The 19,849-nt window shown below is 33.2% G+C and overlaps 1 protein-coding gene across 2 annotated transcripts in view; it reads right to left on the bottom strand.

The window, feature by feature from the left end:
• Positions 1-663: 663 nt before the first annotated feature.
• Sema2a (Semaphorin 2a) overlaps positions 664-19,849 on the bottom strand; it is a 248,737-nt gene continuing 229,551 nt past the window's right edge. For both annotated transcript variants that reach the window (XM_090104080.1, XM_090104079.1), the window contains 8 exons: positions 19,122-19,380; positions 17,992-18,146; positions 7,035-7,135; positions 6,446-6,618; positions 5,157-5,348; positions 4,260-4,397; positions 3,421-3,529; positions 664-3,230 (listed from right to left, as the gene is read on the bottom strand). In XM_090104080.1, coding sequence (XP_089960206.1) covers positions 3,174-3,230; positions 3,421-3,529; positions 4,260-4,397; positions 5,157-5,348; positions 6,446-6,618; positions 7,035-7,135; positions 17,992-18,146; positions 19,122-19,380 — 1,184 coding nt within the window. In that variant the 3' untranslated portion in view covers positions 664-3,173. The remainder of the gene's footprint in view (positions 3,231-3,420; positions 3,530-4,259; positions 4,398-5,156; positions 5,349-6,445; positions 6,619-7,034; positions 7,136-17,991; positions 18,147-19,121; positions 19,381-19,849) is intronic.

Raw genomic sequence — 19,849 nt, 5'->3', positions numbered from 1 at the left:
TTTAATAAATACATATATAGATAACACCCAGACCCAAGAACAAATAATTGAGTTCATGACACAAATATTTGCCCTGACCGGGGTCGAACCCGGGACCGTCGGCTCAGTAGGTAGTTATTTTACCACTGCGCCAAACGCGTCGTCGTTTTGTAGCATATTTCTCACTATGTACTTAACTACATTATAATCTTGTACCCTTTACTCTCTTTTCTATAATTAATTTATGTGATTTTCAATTATCATATTTTATTAATATCAATAATGCATCATTGTAGGCTCTCGAAATGTTCTTTAGAGGGTTGACTCAGAAAATGTATTTATAGGTAATAAAGTAATAAGTTAGGTTACTTTTTTATGAACAAATTCGTTTACATAGATCAATCGTCATTGCTTGATTGAGTTAAAATCATATAATTCTATTAACCAAAATATATTCTATTAAATTAAAAATGTAAGTTAATAAGGTTTCATGCCTCAGATCACTCATATACTGCTATATGAAAATTAATATCTATTATCCTCTCTTTTTTCTTTCTTAAATAAATTGATTGCAGTATTTATTATATATATGAAGTTATTAGTAAACTCTAATTTGTTTTGATATTTATTTTTTAAGGTTGTCCTTACTTTTGGCGAACAGGAAGTTTTAAATAAAACTCAAACTGCAAGATACATTTCATAGATTTATTATATAAAATCTTAAACTACTTTTGAATTTTATCTTAATACAGTATAGTAACATGTGAAATTTACAGAACTATTCGATTAGTACAGATAGTAAGTATTTAGCTATAATTATTGCGCAAGATTATCCCTTTCGGAATATCTTTAGTTTTAAAATCACTAAAATACTTAAGTACCGAACCTTAAGTGATACATAATTTAAAAAGCTCAGATTTATTTCTATTATTACATCTATTTCGATCAATGTATGTACATTATGATATGAAAGATTTGAAAATATTATATTATAATGTATTTGCTAAAATAAAATAATATATTTTTAAGCACCTAATCACCTAACCTTAACGTCAATTATAATAGTTTCGGTACGAGAAACTAATTACTTTAATGAAAACGAGTACTGAATATTAAAATACATTTCAAAATGGCCGGTTTCAATGTTTGAGTTTTAAGAAAATGAGCTGTGAAGAGATGAAGGAAATGAGAGTAGATTTAGAAAGAACAATATTCATCTATGGCGTTCGTAATAAATCTCTAGAAAAAATATTTTTACAATTTTATAAAACGTTTTTGTCTTTCAAATTCAATAGCTATTTATAAATAGTAATGGTGTAAGTACAATAGTATAATACAAGCTCTTAATTAGTACTTTATGATATGGAATCGAAGTATCGAAAAGGTACCAGTGAGGATGATATTGTTATATTAATTACGAATCATCTAGGTCGACTTTAAGATCAAATTTCTTTGTACAAAAATATGCAGAATTATTCTCTAAAACACCGTCTACTTTCATATACTAACGTTTTATACATAAGTAAATATTTAGTAAAATTTTATACCGGGACATGCGTAGTTTAGGCGTAATTACCGGCTAAACAATCACAAAGAAGCGTTCACAATAGTGAAAATGTCACTAATCACGCTTTATATATTTTGAAGAAAGCTGGGCGCTAAATAATATTGTAATGAATAGCTACGCGTGCCCCGGTATACTATGTATCTATTCAGTGAGCAAGCCTTTATATTTAGTCACAATTTATTGCTGATGTGTTCATTTAGTTAAAACATGTTTGTTTAATACAGAATCCATACATTTTAACATAACATTCACTCGATTGGTTAAGAATAAAAAATGGAGAATGTTAGATTTTATAGGTTTTATTAAATCACAATAAAACAATGAAATACCTGAACAATATGTGGCAGTGGATGTTTTGAATTTAATGAGTTGTATTAAGTTTATTATTTAATATATAATTTCAATTTCTTATACGATACATATCTCCAAAACTTGGCATAGACTATGCAATATGCTCGCCAGAGTCATAAAAATTTAAATATTAATGTTTTAAAATTTTAAACAAATCAATACATGGAAGATTCTCCCCTTCCATACAGAAACATGGCATTTAGTTAATTGCATAGTCTAAACAAGTTATTTGCCATTATTGCATTCCAATAAACACTTAAATTTATACGATTTCTTATATATCACAGGCTTAAAATATATTATTATAGGGACGTGCATTCTATACGTAGGTACACTTACAAGTAGACAGAGGAATTAGGTAACTATTTACACGAATAAGGGGAAAAATAATGAGGCAGACCCTCCCACAACCCTCAGAGATTTCAAATTACAGAACAGCTATACGTATTCATTCATTAGTAAAAAGGCAACGAGTTTTGATCATTTTAACAAACTTAATTACAAATAGGATCAAAATTCACCCGTCGCGTTGCCGAGTCTTCGTTAACGTGCTGTTCTGATGATACAATAATAATAATTTTTAGCAAATCCCTAAATATTTAGCAAATATCCTTGCAACTTTTCACCGATAAGATATTTTCCTAGTCTTTAAAAATAAACATTTGTACTGAAAATACAGCACATTAACTAAAATAATAAATGCAACAAAGGACAAAATATAAATAACTTAAAGTAATAGGATCGTTTAACTACCACGTACACACATTAGGCAGTTTAAGCGCGGCACCGGGCACGTCGACCGCACGAGTACGAAAATTTCAAAATACTAACAATTTTACTACTCTCTTAACGAAGCGTACTTACAACATGAAATTTATGTTTAAACTTTACACGCCATCACCAACAAGCATCCTAGAACTCTTTGTTCTATTTTAAAATTGTCCGTAAAATTTTAAATTTTTATCACCTTCTCATGTTCGATGATGAAATGTTGCACGTTTTCCATGCGGGGTACGAAAACACTTTTTGTCTTGATGTTACACGGTAACGGCATTATAACAATCGTTATTAAGAAAATATATGATGGTACAGTCGTGTACACTTTGAGCATCACAATATTTATAAGTTCGCGCTGTCCGTATTCTGTTATCGATGAATTTAAACTGTTTTATGAGAACACATTTAAATATTTGAGAGCGGCAGACACATAAGGTACGGGGATTGCCCCGTAGTGGGTGACGGACTGAAACATGAGATAGGCGATGTTTAGAAGCTATCACACAATCTCGTTCGGATGCGTGTTTTGATTGGAGTCGTTTTGTCGCGCGCATTGCTGAAACAGATAAAAATGATTAGAATGACAGAAGAACAGATATTGCAAAAAAATATATTTAATTATATTATTATAAAATAATAAAAGATAAAAATATCAACTTATAACACTAAGTACGCTACAGATACAGATTTGTGAAGAAAAGCAGCTTACTTTAAAAACTACGTTTATCTAAGTACTTTCGACTTACCTCTTGTTTTCTTTCCCACGTTTTCATTGCGCTTTTATATTTTTCAAACTCGTGACACCAGTTTGAATAAATCTTCTGATACTCGTTACTTTTCTCAGGTGGTGAACATCTGCAATAAATATTCATTAAGCGTGCTTAACCGATATACAGACATTTATAAGAAGTAAATGGAAAGTGTTGTATTTAAACTGGATAAATTTTAAGAATTGAAATGCATATTACAATTATGTGTATGTAATTGTGTTTCTGAAGAAAAACTGAAATTATAAAATGAATATATTATATACGTTAAAGTTTTCTGGTATTCTTATATAGTTTAAAACTTACTGCAATGAATAGTAAAACCTTGGTTTGATTGAATAATAGAAAACATATTTCCGGTAAAAAATGATTCCGGAACAAACGTGAATCGGCTAAATTGCAACCACTAATGGAGAATGATATTAAACAATAAAATTAGCCAAAATAAACGTTTCATTGCATTGCGCATAATTTATGTGCATTATATTAATGACGTTTCTACAAATAGAAATTGCTTTTATGCAAATTGGGTATTATTATTTTAAATATTTTTGTATTATAATTTCTCATATTGTATAATACAGGTAGCATAATTACATGAAGCTCTTTGTTTACCAATTGAATGGACAATTACTAAATTAAATGGATGTTAAAGTGAAAGCACATTTTTATAATTTTAGGAACAAGATAATTTGGCCAGTCCGGTTAAAAGTGTAAGGGTAGAGATACTTTATCACTTAAATTAACTAACGTATATGAAAAGTGTACATGCATTTATTTATACACAATTATGTCTTAATAATAATTGTTTTAATTACCTGTGTATATCAACAGTAATATTGTAAGAGCACAGCAGAGAGCCGCCGAGCCAACAGTCGTAGCGCCCCGCGTCACCCTCATTCACAGATATTATGAGCAACCCGTGTTCTGACGTCTCTATGTATTTCTCTGGTTTACTGAAAATGTAAGAATTATATTAATATTCCTAAATTCTATCTTGAGACCTTGAAGCTTTTGTAATTTCTTTTGCTTTCATTTTTCTCGGAATCTAAAATATTTCAAGTGTTTACATGTAGGTACATAATAACAAAGACATGTTGACATCTATTTAAAAAGACCATATACCACAGACTTGACTTTGAATGCTTGTGCATTCGAATTACTAGAATAACAACTCAACAATAATGAGCGAAATAAAAACAAAAGCCAAGGTTAAAAAAACAATTAACTACCGCTTCCGTGTGAAGGATTTGAAAACAGTTTAAAAGGCATGGCAGGAGAGAAAGCGATACAAACGTTTCCCCCGAGTTTTAATTATGCCCACGGAAGTAGATAGAAGTGGATTTGGAAACACTTTAATTAATCTTGTTGCACGCGTACAGTGCACCCCGCAGGAATGCTACGTTTGTGGTATATTGAATGTTCTATTATTACGCTTAGTGTACGGTTTTCAATAATTTTGGTTAATCTTCTTGCATTGCCTACTGTTCATAGGAATGTATGTATGGAATGTTGTATCATTACTTTATTCGTTGTACCTATATTTTAAACTTGTAGTAAATGCACGTTCTATGCCATTTAATAACACGTCTGTCGTTCATTTTATTGATAGCCAATGTAAAAATTTTCAACGAGATCGTGGTATGTGGAAACTAATACAACAAAGACCTCAAACAATGTTCTTAAATACAACATTAATGCTTAACAAAACTCACTTAAAAGTGATCGGATGGCGTCCCTTCTCTCTCGAATAGTGGTACCAGGATACCGCTCTGGGTTGTAGAACTTCAGGCATCTTCACGAAGCTGCCGAGATGGAGGCTCTGTCCCCACGTGGCTGATACACTCTTACGTGATATGGACGAGTCGCAGATATCCGCTGTTTCATTTGCTACGTCTTGGATTAACCTGGTAAGAGAGTTTTCGTGACTTATTTTATATAGATGGATTAATTACAAAACCTATATGAGAATTGTATAGCAGTTTTTATCAATGTGCAACTAGTATATAGCTGTATGTATAGGTATTATTTGCAATGGAAAGGAAATTATTTATTATACTCTCATTAATGTACAGCACAATTTTAGTAAATGAATTGTGATATAAATACCTATATCATAGAGCCATACTCTTTGATGAGTATGTACTACAATTTACGTAATAACAAATAATACGTACGTATTATGCAGACAAAAGATAATCATAATCACATACTATTTTCATAATTATGACAAAACAACTAGCCCAGTTCCGATATCCATTTAATATAATTACGTTTACATTTCAGAAAATTGTCAAAGTATTGTTCATTATTATTGACTCTGGTTAAACATACAGCGACTGCTTGATAGTCAAAAATAAAGGTTGTATTTGAAATTTCAGTTGTTTGTTCTCGTGTGATTATTTGATACACAATGGACGGCCGGCAGGGTATTATTAAGAATCGATTTAATGTTATCGATAGCATCGACTGAAACTTAGTTAATAGCACTGGGTTATTAAATTTGAAAGCTATGCAGTCGATGATAATAAAGTATGGACATTGTTGTTGGATAGTGGCTATGGCAATAAAAATAACGGTGAATATTAATTATCAAAATCACTACGTTTTCGAACAGCGTCGCTGATAACGTCTAAAAAGTGATTACAAGTTCAATATAGCAATTTTAATAAAATTTCAATTTCAATTAGATACGGGTAAATTATACGTTTGAAAATATTAAGCTTTAAAAATATTGATAAACTGTATTTCAAATAAAAATTAATATGTATATTTAATTAGTTGTAATAGGTAGTAATAAGCAAAAATTTATCAAAAAATTATTTTATCAAATTGTACAAAGTCTTATGTTCTCATTAAAAAAAAAAGCAACTCTTCAATATTTCATATTTTTCACTGTTACTGCAAGCTTTTATTATTAAGAATAACAATCTGATTATTGTAACATGTATCAACATCAGTATTAAAACGCATATTACTACATATATCTTAATTTACAACTCACCCCGGCATATATTCTCTACAAACGCCAGCGTCTCGATCCCACCCGCAGTACGGATCGCGTGCGCATCGTACGCACGCGTCGTAGCGGCGCGCGCATAACGCCAGGCGTAGCTGTAGCACTCGCCGGTCAGATGCCGCGTAGAGCGAGCCGTGCATGCGAGATAGTGCCATCGCCTACGAAAAGTAAAGATGTAAATCTTATAGTGCTTACGAAGTTCACTGAAGCTAATTTATTTTACATCTACTACTAGCAGAAACTTTATGTATATCTTAATTGTTTATATGTAAAGTTAATTTTCATATGGGATGAATTATTAAGTAACATCATGCAACTATATGTTTCGAAAAATAATGCAATATATTAAATATTAATACTGTTGAGTACTCCTAAGTTTATTGACAAAGCATTAAGTTATCTGTAAATTGAAATAATTCAACGCGAAAAATATATGTAAAGTCTTTTTATTGTTCGAAAAAGCAAACTATGCAAAATGTTTTATTCTATTCAATTCCAGTATTCTATTCCACAGCAAATTACACTCGTGTCAATATGCGAAGTGTTAAAATTGCAGTTTATGCACACTACATACCTGAATAGGTTCACCGGGAGTTACGTCGAATATGTCAAGTAAAGCTGACTGGCTGTCACCGTTCCGAGTCCACTGAACGATTTTATGAATTTTGCCTTCATCTGTAACAATCAAATATATATTGGATACGAGAAACTTTCGATATTCAAATTGGAGCATATGTGAGTGAAATTGTTATTAAATAATACGAAACAGTTATGCCCACTGTCTGTTCATATCAGCCTTTTGTCACTCGAAATAAAATATTTGGGCCCTTTTCAAAGATTTGATGCAATAACAAAAGGCTTTTCAACCCGTAAATTGGGAAAGTAAACTTTCATACACGGCAATATTTTATTTTTATATTGTCCATAAAGTCGGGTTCCTTTGTAATTAGGTTTTCGTTAATTGTGCCGGCAACGTCTAGCCATAAGGAGAAATTATAATGGTTCGTTACGTTCAGGGATCAATTAGCGAAGGTCTAGGGGTTCTCTGTTTATTATGTTGATTATTTGACTTCTTGTTATTCTTCGTGTGGGTGAGGCCAAAAATATAGTAATTAAATTGATGAAAGATCAAAATGTTGTTAAATAACATCTTTATAAGTACTTAAAAACAAAATTTGTCTGAAACCATAACCGCTTATCAAAAAATTGCGACAAAGTGGAAGTAATAAAGTTTGATAACGCAATCTATCTTGGCATGGTAATAATTCACCAAATCAAAACTGTGTGCATTAATAAACAGCTTGTCTAATAAAATGATAAATTACAATGGCGCTTCGAGCGACGCCTCAATTAATTTGAGTCGTCGTCGGTGACAGGCCGTGAACTTTCGCTTTAACCGTTTTATTATACTTAGAGGTCCTTTTTAAACATCTTTTTCACTATATTCGGTAAAAATAAGTGAATGAAAAATCAATTTACTTCAATCCACTATCAGGTTACGAAATCTAATACTTTGTTTTCGTCACAACACAAGACAAAAATATAGAGAAACTAAGCAAAATCTTTCTAAATACAATTGTACACAATCAAATCTCGCACGTGACCGTTGGATATTTCGTTAAACCTTTGTACATAAGGTCACAAGTTTCCTTTCAAAACGAACCAATTCACGAGCGAATTAATATTCGGACCACGGATCTTAATAGCTAATTGGATTAAGGCATGTACCAAAATTACCTAACTGGGTTATAACATAGATGGTACGTGTTGCAGACGGTGCGTTGTGCGTCATTGCGACCAGATCCGCATTGTGAGTGTACCCTAAATTATATTCGTAGCTGCCATATGTACATGGATTTAATATTTCTCGATATTTCTGTTAATAATAACAAATGGGGACGTAAATCCGTTGGTATCAAGCTAAGAAAGTTCATATTATACTTTATAAAGTGTAGTAGCATTTTTGTATGTTGCTATAATATTTAAAACAATAAAATTAAACAGTTTTGTTTTTTTTCACAGGTGGCTGAGCCGTCCGCGTCGTCCCGGAATGGCGAATGATGGGAGCTCGATCGAAAAAAATCGTAATCGATTTTTTTCTATTCTTTAAACATTTATATTAATAAAGCATTTTGAACGATGCACCTAACTATTGCATTATGAACCTAAATATAAAATTCAACGTCAATAGTTATTGAATTTGTGGTTTAAATGAAGTGTATTACAAATGGCTGTAACATCTATCTCGCGATTTCATTTAATAATGTATTCAGCCATTACAGGCCATTAGTTTTCGCGACACATGCGTAGCACCTGATTGACGTAAACAGGCGTGGATAATTATGTACGATGAATATCGCATGAACCCACTAAGGGTTTGTTTATAGCCTTGGGATGATATTCACACTGTTTTCTTTGGTTCTATTATATGTTATATTTTACAGTGAGGTCAATGAAATTTTAAGCGGATAAGATGTCGCTCTAGGTAAAAATAATGCAAACTATTATTTCTATAAGTTTATGCGTCATTGGTTTGTATTGGCACAATACATATTTAAATAATTTAATAGTGATTCGTCATAAGGCACTCGCGACAAAGCCTGCAGCATCTTTGAGGTCGAGACTCGGCCTTATATTATTCGGCCTATTCCTATACACTCGCCGCGACAATACACCTGTCAAAAAGCATTGATTCACTTCCATTACAGTGTTGACAAAGCCTTATATGTGGGTGTTAATGTACGCAATTCCTAAGACCTTTGATGGAATATAATTACAGTTTGTTACCGTACCCGCACAATAAGAATTGTTGATGTATTCCATGTTTGCGAAAACGAGAGTGTAAAGCAATTACGATGATTTGATTTGACATTGAAATAGCAGAGGTATTTACTTTACAGTTGATTATAACATTATAATTAATGCTTTGAAGCTTCTATATGTGCTATACATATAAATATTTTGAATTATATTATATTATCCTACCCACGTAGTTCGCGTATTGATCAAAGCTAACTACATATTATATTCGGCTATTGTTTTGTTAAGTTACAATTGTCAATTAACTCTCGTATTTACTTATTTTTTACATTAAATAATAAAAAAAAACATAAATAATATGGTATAAATGAAAATGCAAAAGCATGTTATAAATAATAAACACCGGCTTAAATCGCAAAAAAAGTATTTCTACACACAACTCGACATTCCGTATTAATCTACTTTCATTAAAAGGGCCAACCTATTTAATACCTATGTCATTTGATGCAATAAAGCCTGCTGTGATTAACATCAAAGGTGTAATAAAGATAATGAGAACTAAATTTAGGGCAATCGTGCCAACATAGAGGTTGCGTTATGGAAACTGCCATCATTACGGAATAATATGTAAGCGGTATTGGAATTTATATTAGTTCAAGGTTCATGTGCCGAATATAAAACAATTTTTGTATGATAAATTATAAACCTGTGTTTTTGATAATAAATTAAATGTTTCGGTGTAGGCTATGAAAAGTTCAGCAGTAAAGTTAAGCTATAAAATACAGTACAACATAGTCTGTTCGTTGATATTGAATCCCAACATTAAAAATGAATAGAATAAAAACGTTAATCTTAATACATATAAGGGACAATAAAACTAAATAATGATAACTAATACGTAGAAGGCCAGAAATTAAATATTATTATATCCTCAGAGAGAAGACATTTCAATGCAAACTATTCGTCGTAAGATATATAAACACACAGGAGCATTACCGCGGTCTGTGCCTCACACCATACATTAGCGGCTTTTAAATTTTGACAGTATTTCAAGTTGATGCGATAATAGCGAGTACAAGAGAAAGCATTCACGGAATCCGGCAAGCAAATAGGGAGGTACAGGGCCAAACTGAAATCTGTTTATGGCAACCTCGTAACACGCTTTAAGCTTTAAGACGTGACGTCACGTAATGTTAGGGGGTAAAAGACGAGTTGAAATTACTTTTTGCCCATTCGTTATCAGCCTTCCGATGCAATATTTGTCATACTGATAATTATTATGGTTATCATTTGGAAACTTATTTAATGTGTTGTGTCAATAAGGATGCTTTTACCTAGCTTTATGGTGTTTTGAAACAGTTTAATGCCTACATGTATAACTTATTTTATAGCTGAACATTATACCACATACATACGAAAATAGTAATAAAGTATTACGAATGTATACGTATATAAACAGAAAGCTCCTCCGTATATAATATGACTTCAAAGAATAATGATGTATGTTTTTAGAGAGCACTATAATTCCCGGCGCACTATCAAATATTTAATTAGGTTAAAGCGATGCAGACGCTGGTAATCCGTCTAACATGGAGGCTTATAAATATAAACGTAGTTATAGTCATTAATTCTGATCACGATTGGGACTGGCAAAATAATTAAACGCATTGGTCTAATCGAACCGGTCAATCCCTGCGGAGCCTCTAAGGAGAACAAATGAAGAACAGAACAAATTGAGTACATTTTGTTTTTAATAGCGAGATGTATTGAGGAATAAGGAACGTGTGGAGAAAATTAGGATAGTAACACAAACACGTATAAGTAGCAATCAACAATAGTAATTAGTAATCATGAATAATGAGTGATTTTTTTCGTTAAAATCTCAATAACTATCTATTCTTACGAAATATTTACTAATATTTTATTTTATGCAATTTCATCACAATGAAATAATCTTCTAGCTAGTTAAGACAATAAATACTACGTTCCGCTACGTTTACAAAAAATATATATTTTTATATTATACATAGTTAATTTCGCTCGTTGAGTTAATATGTCCAACCTTATTTCCGAATCTTGTCACTAAATTAAATTAAGGACAAGGATAAGGGTTGCCACATTTTGTAATTATATTTCCATATTTTCTTACTCAGTGATCACAACCCTCCGGAGGTGGTATAAAAGGAATTACCCCACAATCCAATAAAGATTTTGCTCCGACAAGCCTAAGTGAAAACTTTTTTGCGATCTCCGGAACAATATAAGTTTTATCCTCCGAGTGGTATAAATTCTCAAACACAAAGTAGCTCTAACATCTTTATTGCTTTTCATAAAAAAGTCGGTAACCAATCGAATCGGCCGACTTTTAACTTACGATTATTGGAAACCTCGCATTTACGCGCATGTAAAATTCTGGGAAACTTTTGTGTCTTGTAATATTTTATTAGCATAATATATTACTCGATTATGACCAAGCATTGTTTTTCATTACTTTTCCCTTTCTTCTTTTTGGAATTAATTAAATTAATGAAGCATTGTACGATAATGGTTAGGTAGTGGTTAAACATTTACTGGTCAAATACATTTCCTAAATGTCCCGTTTTCTTGATTCGTTACGTAAACCGTAACAAATAAATCTCGAGGTTGACAATATGAACAAATTCGGCGCGGACTTTTATCAGGGATCGCAATATGTATTTTATAGACGCCGTAAATCGAAGAACGCGGCTTTTAAACGTTTGCCAGCGAGCTCTCGAGCTACTTTTATGAGAAACGTTAGAAATTTTATGTGTCTATTGCTGAGCTATTGATGTATTTAATACTATTTTCGTTTCCGATAAATAACTTCAAAGGCCATAATAACATGTATCGGCTGACAATGTATTGTTATAAGTTTCAAGGCTTGTACATTCAATATTCAAGGACCGAAAAGCAATCAGGGAGATCGATAGTTTTTAGGTGCTAATGTGACCTACATTATAATTAGACATACTTGTGAACACGTTTTACTAAAGAGTTCGAGCTCACATTTTGAATAAAATATTTAGCTTACCATCAAATATCTTTAACAGGTCTTGTTAAAGATATTTGATGTATTTTGAGAGTGATTAACAATATTGGCGTTATTATTAAAGGTTACGGAAAATTAGTTTTCCTTTAAATAGAGCTTCATTTATAGCTAGTTTATATCAGGTCAGAGAATTCCTTAAGAGATTGTATACATATCCAAGGAGTGAAAAATATTTTCCTCATAGAATTTTATATTAGAGAAGGGTTGTAGGTGTCTCGTTATTTTGTATTTTGTATTAAGCGGTCGGTTATTCTGAACACGTATCAAAGGTGTATTTTTAAAGGAGGCTTTCACGGTGGCCGTGGCATTAGGGATGCCGCGACCGCGCCACCTTCGGAAACTTTCCCGTACCTTTTGATATTCAATATACACTGGGACCTAAGCAATCCTTTGATGAGATGTTTTATGCAAAAAACGTTGGGTACTTTTATCGGGGCGCGAAAAACCGTTCAAAAGTGAACACATTAGTATTCTAAATCCTGTTCCCGACAGGCCCTCCCCTCAGTTTCGGGATATAAAAAATCAATGTTTATTCTCAGTGGACGCGATTTGAATGCTAATTATGGGTATAACTAATTGCTTCGTGTTTGTGCGAAGGGGCAATCCTTTTGTAAATAGACCGCTAAGCTCGACGGCTTGAATTTGTTCATTTGAATTTCTGACTTCCATTAAATTATATTAAATTAAACTGTTTTGAATAATGACTGAAAATATAACTATCTGCAGTCATTAATAACACGGGTTGCTAAAATATATACAATTTTAATGACAGGCCCCGAATTAAGTCGTTATCATTCAATAGGTGTTTGAACGAACTAATTTGGAGCAGTATTGATTAAAATAACGAGCACGAATATTATCCAGGATTAAAACTATCGTATTATTTTACTATCGTACGTATTTTATTATATATTTAAAACATATTGTATACCTCAAAAAGGAAATGCTTTGATCAGGTATATAGCACTAACTCAATCGAGAGATGCAGGACACTGTAACTACATTGTCCGAGTAAACAGAATAAGACGTTATACAAAATTTACAGGCATCACGTGTAGCAGCTTCCCAACTATCATTCATGAACACTATCGAATATCTCAGGAAAACCTCAAAGCTACGAGCTAACTCAAAATAGTGGACACAATGTAAGCTAAGGTAGCGTTGAACTATAAATTACTTAGGAATTTCCGCCCCAGCTCTGAGCAATAAATATTGTTCATTTTCGTCCTGCCAATGCATCGATGAAGCCCGAAGCTATACAGTATCGAAAACATCTAATATATGAGATAGATTTTTACGAGATTGCTGTTATATTGATAGTTTAATAAAATGAATTCTAAATGGCGACGCTATATAAAGTACAAACTACTAATGCTTTTCATGGTTATTAAGATAAGGTAAGTACAAAAAGTGTGCATTAACGCGATTTTGCGGTAAGAGTCATAAAATGTTATACTTAAAACATTATCATGTAAATAGTTATTTACATAAAATTGTGTGGAAAATATTTTAAAATAATAATAAAAATAAAAGATGCACTCACGTACACAAAAAAACATATTACAATTTTTTATAAACAACACATGATGAGTCATTCAGTTAAATAATTCAGCTTTAAAAAAAATTACACTATTAAATTTATGTGAATATCTAGGCTGCTAAGTATTGGTTGCATGTGTATAAAATAAATTTGAAAATTGCTAACACATTTTGATGTTACAGTTAATGTACCACCTTCACATATCATTTTGCTTTGATCGCAATTCATGTTTACGGCAAAACTTTGACTTCATGCACTTACGCAAATGGCTTTCCGATACTTTAAGAGCAATATCACAGTGTATCGTTATTACATATACGATACGAGTGTTGTAAATAATTATGAGGCCGTTAATACTTATGCAAAGAAAACTTTTTATGGCCATGGCGGTAAATGTATTGTGATATATAAAATATTTAAGATATCTTCCATAATATTGTAGGTATAAACGACTCTTAAGTTTAGAATACCTACACCTATTACATTTTAAAATTTGTATTGCGTTTTATAAGTGTATTATTTCTCTAATAAATGTCCTCCCGGTCTCTCCATGCATATTTAAAAGTAGTCTGAGAAGTACTAAGTAGCAAAATGCAACATTATGCAAATGTAAATATGATAGCTAAAGAAAAGGACAGTTGAAACTTTTCGCGACATTTATGCGTAGTAAAAGCTATTAAATCTGTCTGGCCAATGCACCAACTCTAACTAAATTCCAAACCTCAAAGGACTAAGCGTTTTGTGACTTCGAGTTCACGTAATTATATCATCATGGCTACGATATATCCACCGACCACTCCACGTTGAGCTGACTGTGAATTTTAAATCGTTTTTAATAACAGCTTCGGATCATGCACGTTCAAAGCTTAATCAACCTAGTTGTGTATTTGATACAGGCTTGAGCTGAGGGTATATCCGATATAACTCGGTTCATTTAAATTGGTTCTTTATATCGATGATGTTTTCTATGTATTTATGTTTTCTATGTATGTCTATACGAATAGATTCAGCCCCTATAATTAAGTTTCATAATTGTGAACACAAGCTGTCTTTGCGCGATACGTTTACATTATTATTATGTTTGTTTACAAAGACGCCCTTAGACTCTCACTGTTGATGTCAACTCGAGGAATTTAATTAACTTCGTTAACTTCTAAATACTCTTAATGTCTTTGATACCTTGCCTCCCTCCCATTGACAAACACGGGGGTGTACATGACAGTTGCTGTCAAACTTTTATCAACCTCCGCAAAGTTGTGTGGCAACAGTGATTTAGGCGTGATAAAACAAATGGAATGAGGCGAGGCAGGGGCCCGCATTGCGGGAACATCATACGCTCATTTCTCATTGTCTGCCGGCACCTCGAGCGCCGCTACAACTTCACGCCACGGCTAGCGCAGTTTAATGCATATTATAACGCGGTAAGCACTCGAAGCGGGCTAAGCGGGAGGCAATATCGCGTCGCCAGACCACGGACGCAGTCGGAGTCTTTATTGAAAGAGTAAACTGTCCTTTTTAAGATCCCTCAGGCGATCCACAACGGTTGAGGCGTACAACTTATTTCACGCTCGAGTTTAAATTGTAAACTAAGTGTAGATTTTCGGGCAGCTCACTCTTCACAGTTTGAATACACGAAACCATTTATTTTGGTGCACTGTCAGACGCGGAAGTACATGTAACGTTTAAGCACTTTATTGCGTTCTAGTTTGTCTCGCAAAGTTTATAATCAACGTTCTCACTTCTCGTATCCACATTTTGCTAGCGCTTAAACAGTTTTCACTATTGAGGGCAAAACAAAGTAGTATTATGCAGATTAAGCAACAGTAATTATCACGGTACGTGGCTAAAGCAGAAGGGAACGTCAAAGGTAACGCTTAAACAATTTAATATTCCACACAAGCATTTCAAACGCCAACTCGAATGTAGCTCTCCTTTCGTAAAAGTTGTTCCGTAAACGAACTCCCCCTTCGTTAGATATCTACGTGAGTTTAATCCATTCAGTAGTCTCGGGCGGGTCTCAGTTTGGAAAACGATTTTCAGGTAGATTGGTGAAAATTGCAACAACACGGACGAAAATTACCACTTAAAGGTGTTGTTTAATGCGCGACGTACGAATTTACGCCGCACCGACGACTCCGCCCAACGTCTGTGGTCTGCCGCAATCTGAAGGCACACGTGCACCTACCGAAATAATACTAACAAAATGCAAACATAATTAGTTTGAGTTAACAAAATTTACGAACACTTTACGAATAAAAACTGGAGGAAGGAGTAATTATTCACAAGTACCGGTGGTGTAATAACAGAAAGTGTTGGAGTTATTAATAAACTCGTTCGCATTATACTTTTGAGATCCTACAACCCCTTAGGAGAAAGAAAAACCGTGGAAATGCAACGCGACTTTCAAAAAGGCTTAAAGAGAAATGTACTTTTTGCTACTTCTGAGGAAAACGGAATACTGTTCGAGTGTGCGGCTTAAAAGCTTTAGTGCGAGCTTTTAAAAGTTAATAAATTGTGAGTTGACAAAGTGTTAAAAAGTAGGTGTTGTGCATGGTCGTTGCGTACGAACAATAAAAATTATAATGGGGTTTCCTGCCTTCAAAGGCTATCTTCCCGCTCGGATATGACAATGGATTTTAAGCAGCTTTGATGAAATTAGGATCTTGCTGTGTACATAATACGAGTTAGGAACTGTGCGAAACAATCAAATTTGGCCTCGTTTCCCTGATACGGAGGGCTGAGCGTGCACACAGAAAAATAATTTACGTTTTATATTATGTAAATAAAACAATGCAAAATAAATTATTAATGAAAAGAAATATTAGAAAGCGAGAATGCGAGAACACTGATGGCGGCGGAAGGGTTGCGTTTGTCCAAATGTCACAAAAACGAGTTATGGCTTTTGCTCCATTTTCATCCAGAGGTACTCTTTCATTTCACGGCGCGAAGGTATTTTTAATACTGATGTTTTTTTTCGACTGGATGCTTATATTGTGTGAACTTTAATTAAAAATTTAAAAATATAAGTGACTTTGTAACTTAATTATTACCGCTTATATTATGTTTGAATCTTTAATTGCAAATATAATACCTTATCATTACTAATTTTTATTTAATACTAGATTTCCGCCCGCGGCTTCGCCCGCGTTTGCAAAGGAAAACCCGCATAGTTCCCGTTCCCGTGGGATTTCCGGGATAAAAACTATCCTATGTGTTAATCCAAGTTACCCTCTATATGTGTGCTAAATTTCATTGTAATCGGTTCAGTAGTTTTTACGTGAAAGAGTAACAAACATCCATACATCTATACATCCATACATCCATACATCCTTACAAACTTTCGCCTTTATAATAGTATTAAGAAAATACGTATAATGTACGTCAATAAACAGAAAGTTTTCTGAATTGCCAAGTTCTATAAAATTAATTTTAAAATAAATATGTATACAATTCTTAACGTTTTATAAATGAACATTGATCATATACAGTTTGTTCCTGATACACACTACTACGTAGTATGTGAAAGGGCTCCAAGTAACCCAATTTAAGTGGCGGGTAGTCTTTATAAATACAATTTTCCTACAAGTGAGTCGTGCGCGCTACGTTAACAAATCATAAGCCCGTATAATATTGACAGCTGCCAAAATAAATCTATGTAGGTCGAATATTCGTGACCCGACCCGTAGACCCGAATATTATTCAATTACTGTATCACTCAAGTCAAAATTATTAATTCGATTTGTACGTTGATGTGCACTTAAGACACATCGTAAAGTGTGGGTAATTTTGTAAGTGAAATATCAAAGAAGAAAATGTTACATCGTTACGGATTGACGGTTTGAGTCGCTTTGAGGTTCAAAGGCTGCGAGTTATATGCAGATGATATAAAAGTTAACTCTTTAATAAAAGTAATAAATTCTTTTAAAGACGTTTCGTTCCATATTAGACACGACCGAGAAATTTTAGCGTATAATATTATTTGATAAAAGTTACTGACACATATTTATAACCTCTTCATATTGTTATGTAGTGGACAGTGGTAAATTTAAAAAATTTACCTTGGCTATAAAAATCTGACATATGAATTTTAACAGCTCCAAATACAGCACATGCTAAAACTAATCCTCCTGCTCTAGATATAAAGGCTAATATTGTTCTTACTTGTGCCAGCATAGTATACGGTATATTCCAACTGATGGCCCATCATGTCGACCTTTACTCGGTCTACCACCAGCCTCGTGAAGAACAGGTCCCGTTTGTAGTATATCGGCTTTTCGTGCTCGTGGGATACCGCACTGTCCATTAATGGGTGAGACCTGTTTGGGAGATAAGAAAATATATAAAACCAGGACAATAATGTGCGATTGTCTCTTATTATGTAAAGTAAAACATTCTTAGGTTAAGTTTTATTGTAATCATTCACGGAGCAATAAAGAATAAATAAATATGTGCGGAAAATTCTACTATATTTGTCATGTTATTTATATAAACCAAAATTTAATTCGTATGAACAAAACTTAAAGTTCTAAAATTGACTTATGCATCAAGAAATTCATACATTATTAAATTGAATCTACATCTGCATAATATATCAAACTTCCCATAAATGTAAATGTACCCTTATCATTGTACCTGTCTCAATTATTACCAAGCAAGTTGTTTAACTTCAACAATACAACATAATTGGATGAAAATTAGCACAACAAAAACATTAAAACGAATGTAACGCGTCCCCGATAGCGTCAGGCGATACGCCATCCGACACACGGCGATAAAAGCGTTTCTTTCCACGTTGACAACAAATCCCCACTTATTTAATTAAAAATTTCAATCTCGGTGCGTGAAATGTGTTATTTTCACGCTGGTTCAGGTGAAGTGTTAAAATCTCAGCGTTTCCACACGAGGATCGTGTAAAGTGTGGAAAAAAAAAATAATTGAACACCCTCGGGATGAGAGCGTCGGATAATAATTAACAGGACGTGTCGCTAGATAAAAGTGCCTGCGATTTCAATGAGCTTCTGTTGAGATTCCTGTGGCAAGTTTGTAAGCGATCGTCGACTCTGTTTACCTTCGTTTACTTTGTGCGGGAATAAGATTCTTGTCTTCAGACATATAGATCTAATCGTACCTTGTGATAATCACGTCTTTAATACAATGCGACTGATTTCGTTAATTTAAAAATTATTTAATTATATATAATTTTATTATTTTCTTTTCTTAATGCATAAATGAAACTTTGTTATTTTCTTTACTGAATATAGCAGATCAGATAAAATTTAAAAATATCTTACCGGATAAAATTGAGCACTGTGTCCGGTAGCGACGAAGTATCATTAACACAGGTACCAGGCCTGGGTTCTGGCACTCTGCTGCTAATAACCGGCAGCCAAGCAGAGCTGGACGTAGCCTGTTCTTTGAACTTCCCCTCAAATGCCTTCTGGATGTCGCCGATAGTGAAGGTGCAAATAGCGGAGCCCATAAGCCCGGTTGACGCGGTAGTAAATACTCCATAGAAGCGGCTGTCGTCTCCGGGAACTTTGTAAATGCTCTCTGTTGTAACAAATTTAGACGTTATGAAATGTTTGTCTAGACTTTTCTATTTGTGCTAAAGTTTACTTATTTTTTTGAATAAATTATAATTATAAGTAAAATACATTAATATCCTAGAGCTGTAACATTTTGTTGAGAATTTAATAAGTTTAAACATTGAACATTGAAAATAAAATAGAACGTACTTAAAGATCCAATTAAACAGGCAATAATTCTACATAATTGTATTTCATTATAGGCAAAACGAATTAAATTTACAACAAAATGTAACTGCGAACATAAAACAGATGGAGGTATTCTATTCAGACGCGATCCCGTTTCGCTTTTAATGTGTCCCGCGGGAGTCTGACTGAAATTCAGGAAGTGTTCTGTTGCGGATTACGCGTCGTAATATTAGTTAAAGGGAAACCTTAAGCGGGTATTTTAATTGATTCAGTATTATAGAACATAACTGAACTGGAGCTTTTGG

The sequence above is a fragment of the Colias eurytheme genome, chromosome 7 (genome assembly GCF_061535395.1).
Source record: "Colias eurytheme isolate Ceu_HAF_F1 chromosome 7, ilColEury1 Martin Lab GWU primary, whole genome shotgun sequence".
In the NCBI taxonomy this organism is placed as follows: Eukaryota; Metazoa; Arthropoda; class Insecta; order Lepidoptera; family Pieridae; genus Colias; species Colias eurytheme.
The sequence above is the reverse complement of the archived record's forward strand: the minus strand, read 5'-3'. Positions and strand labels throughout refer to the sequence as shown.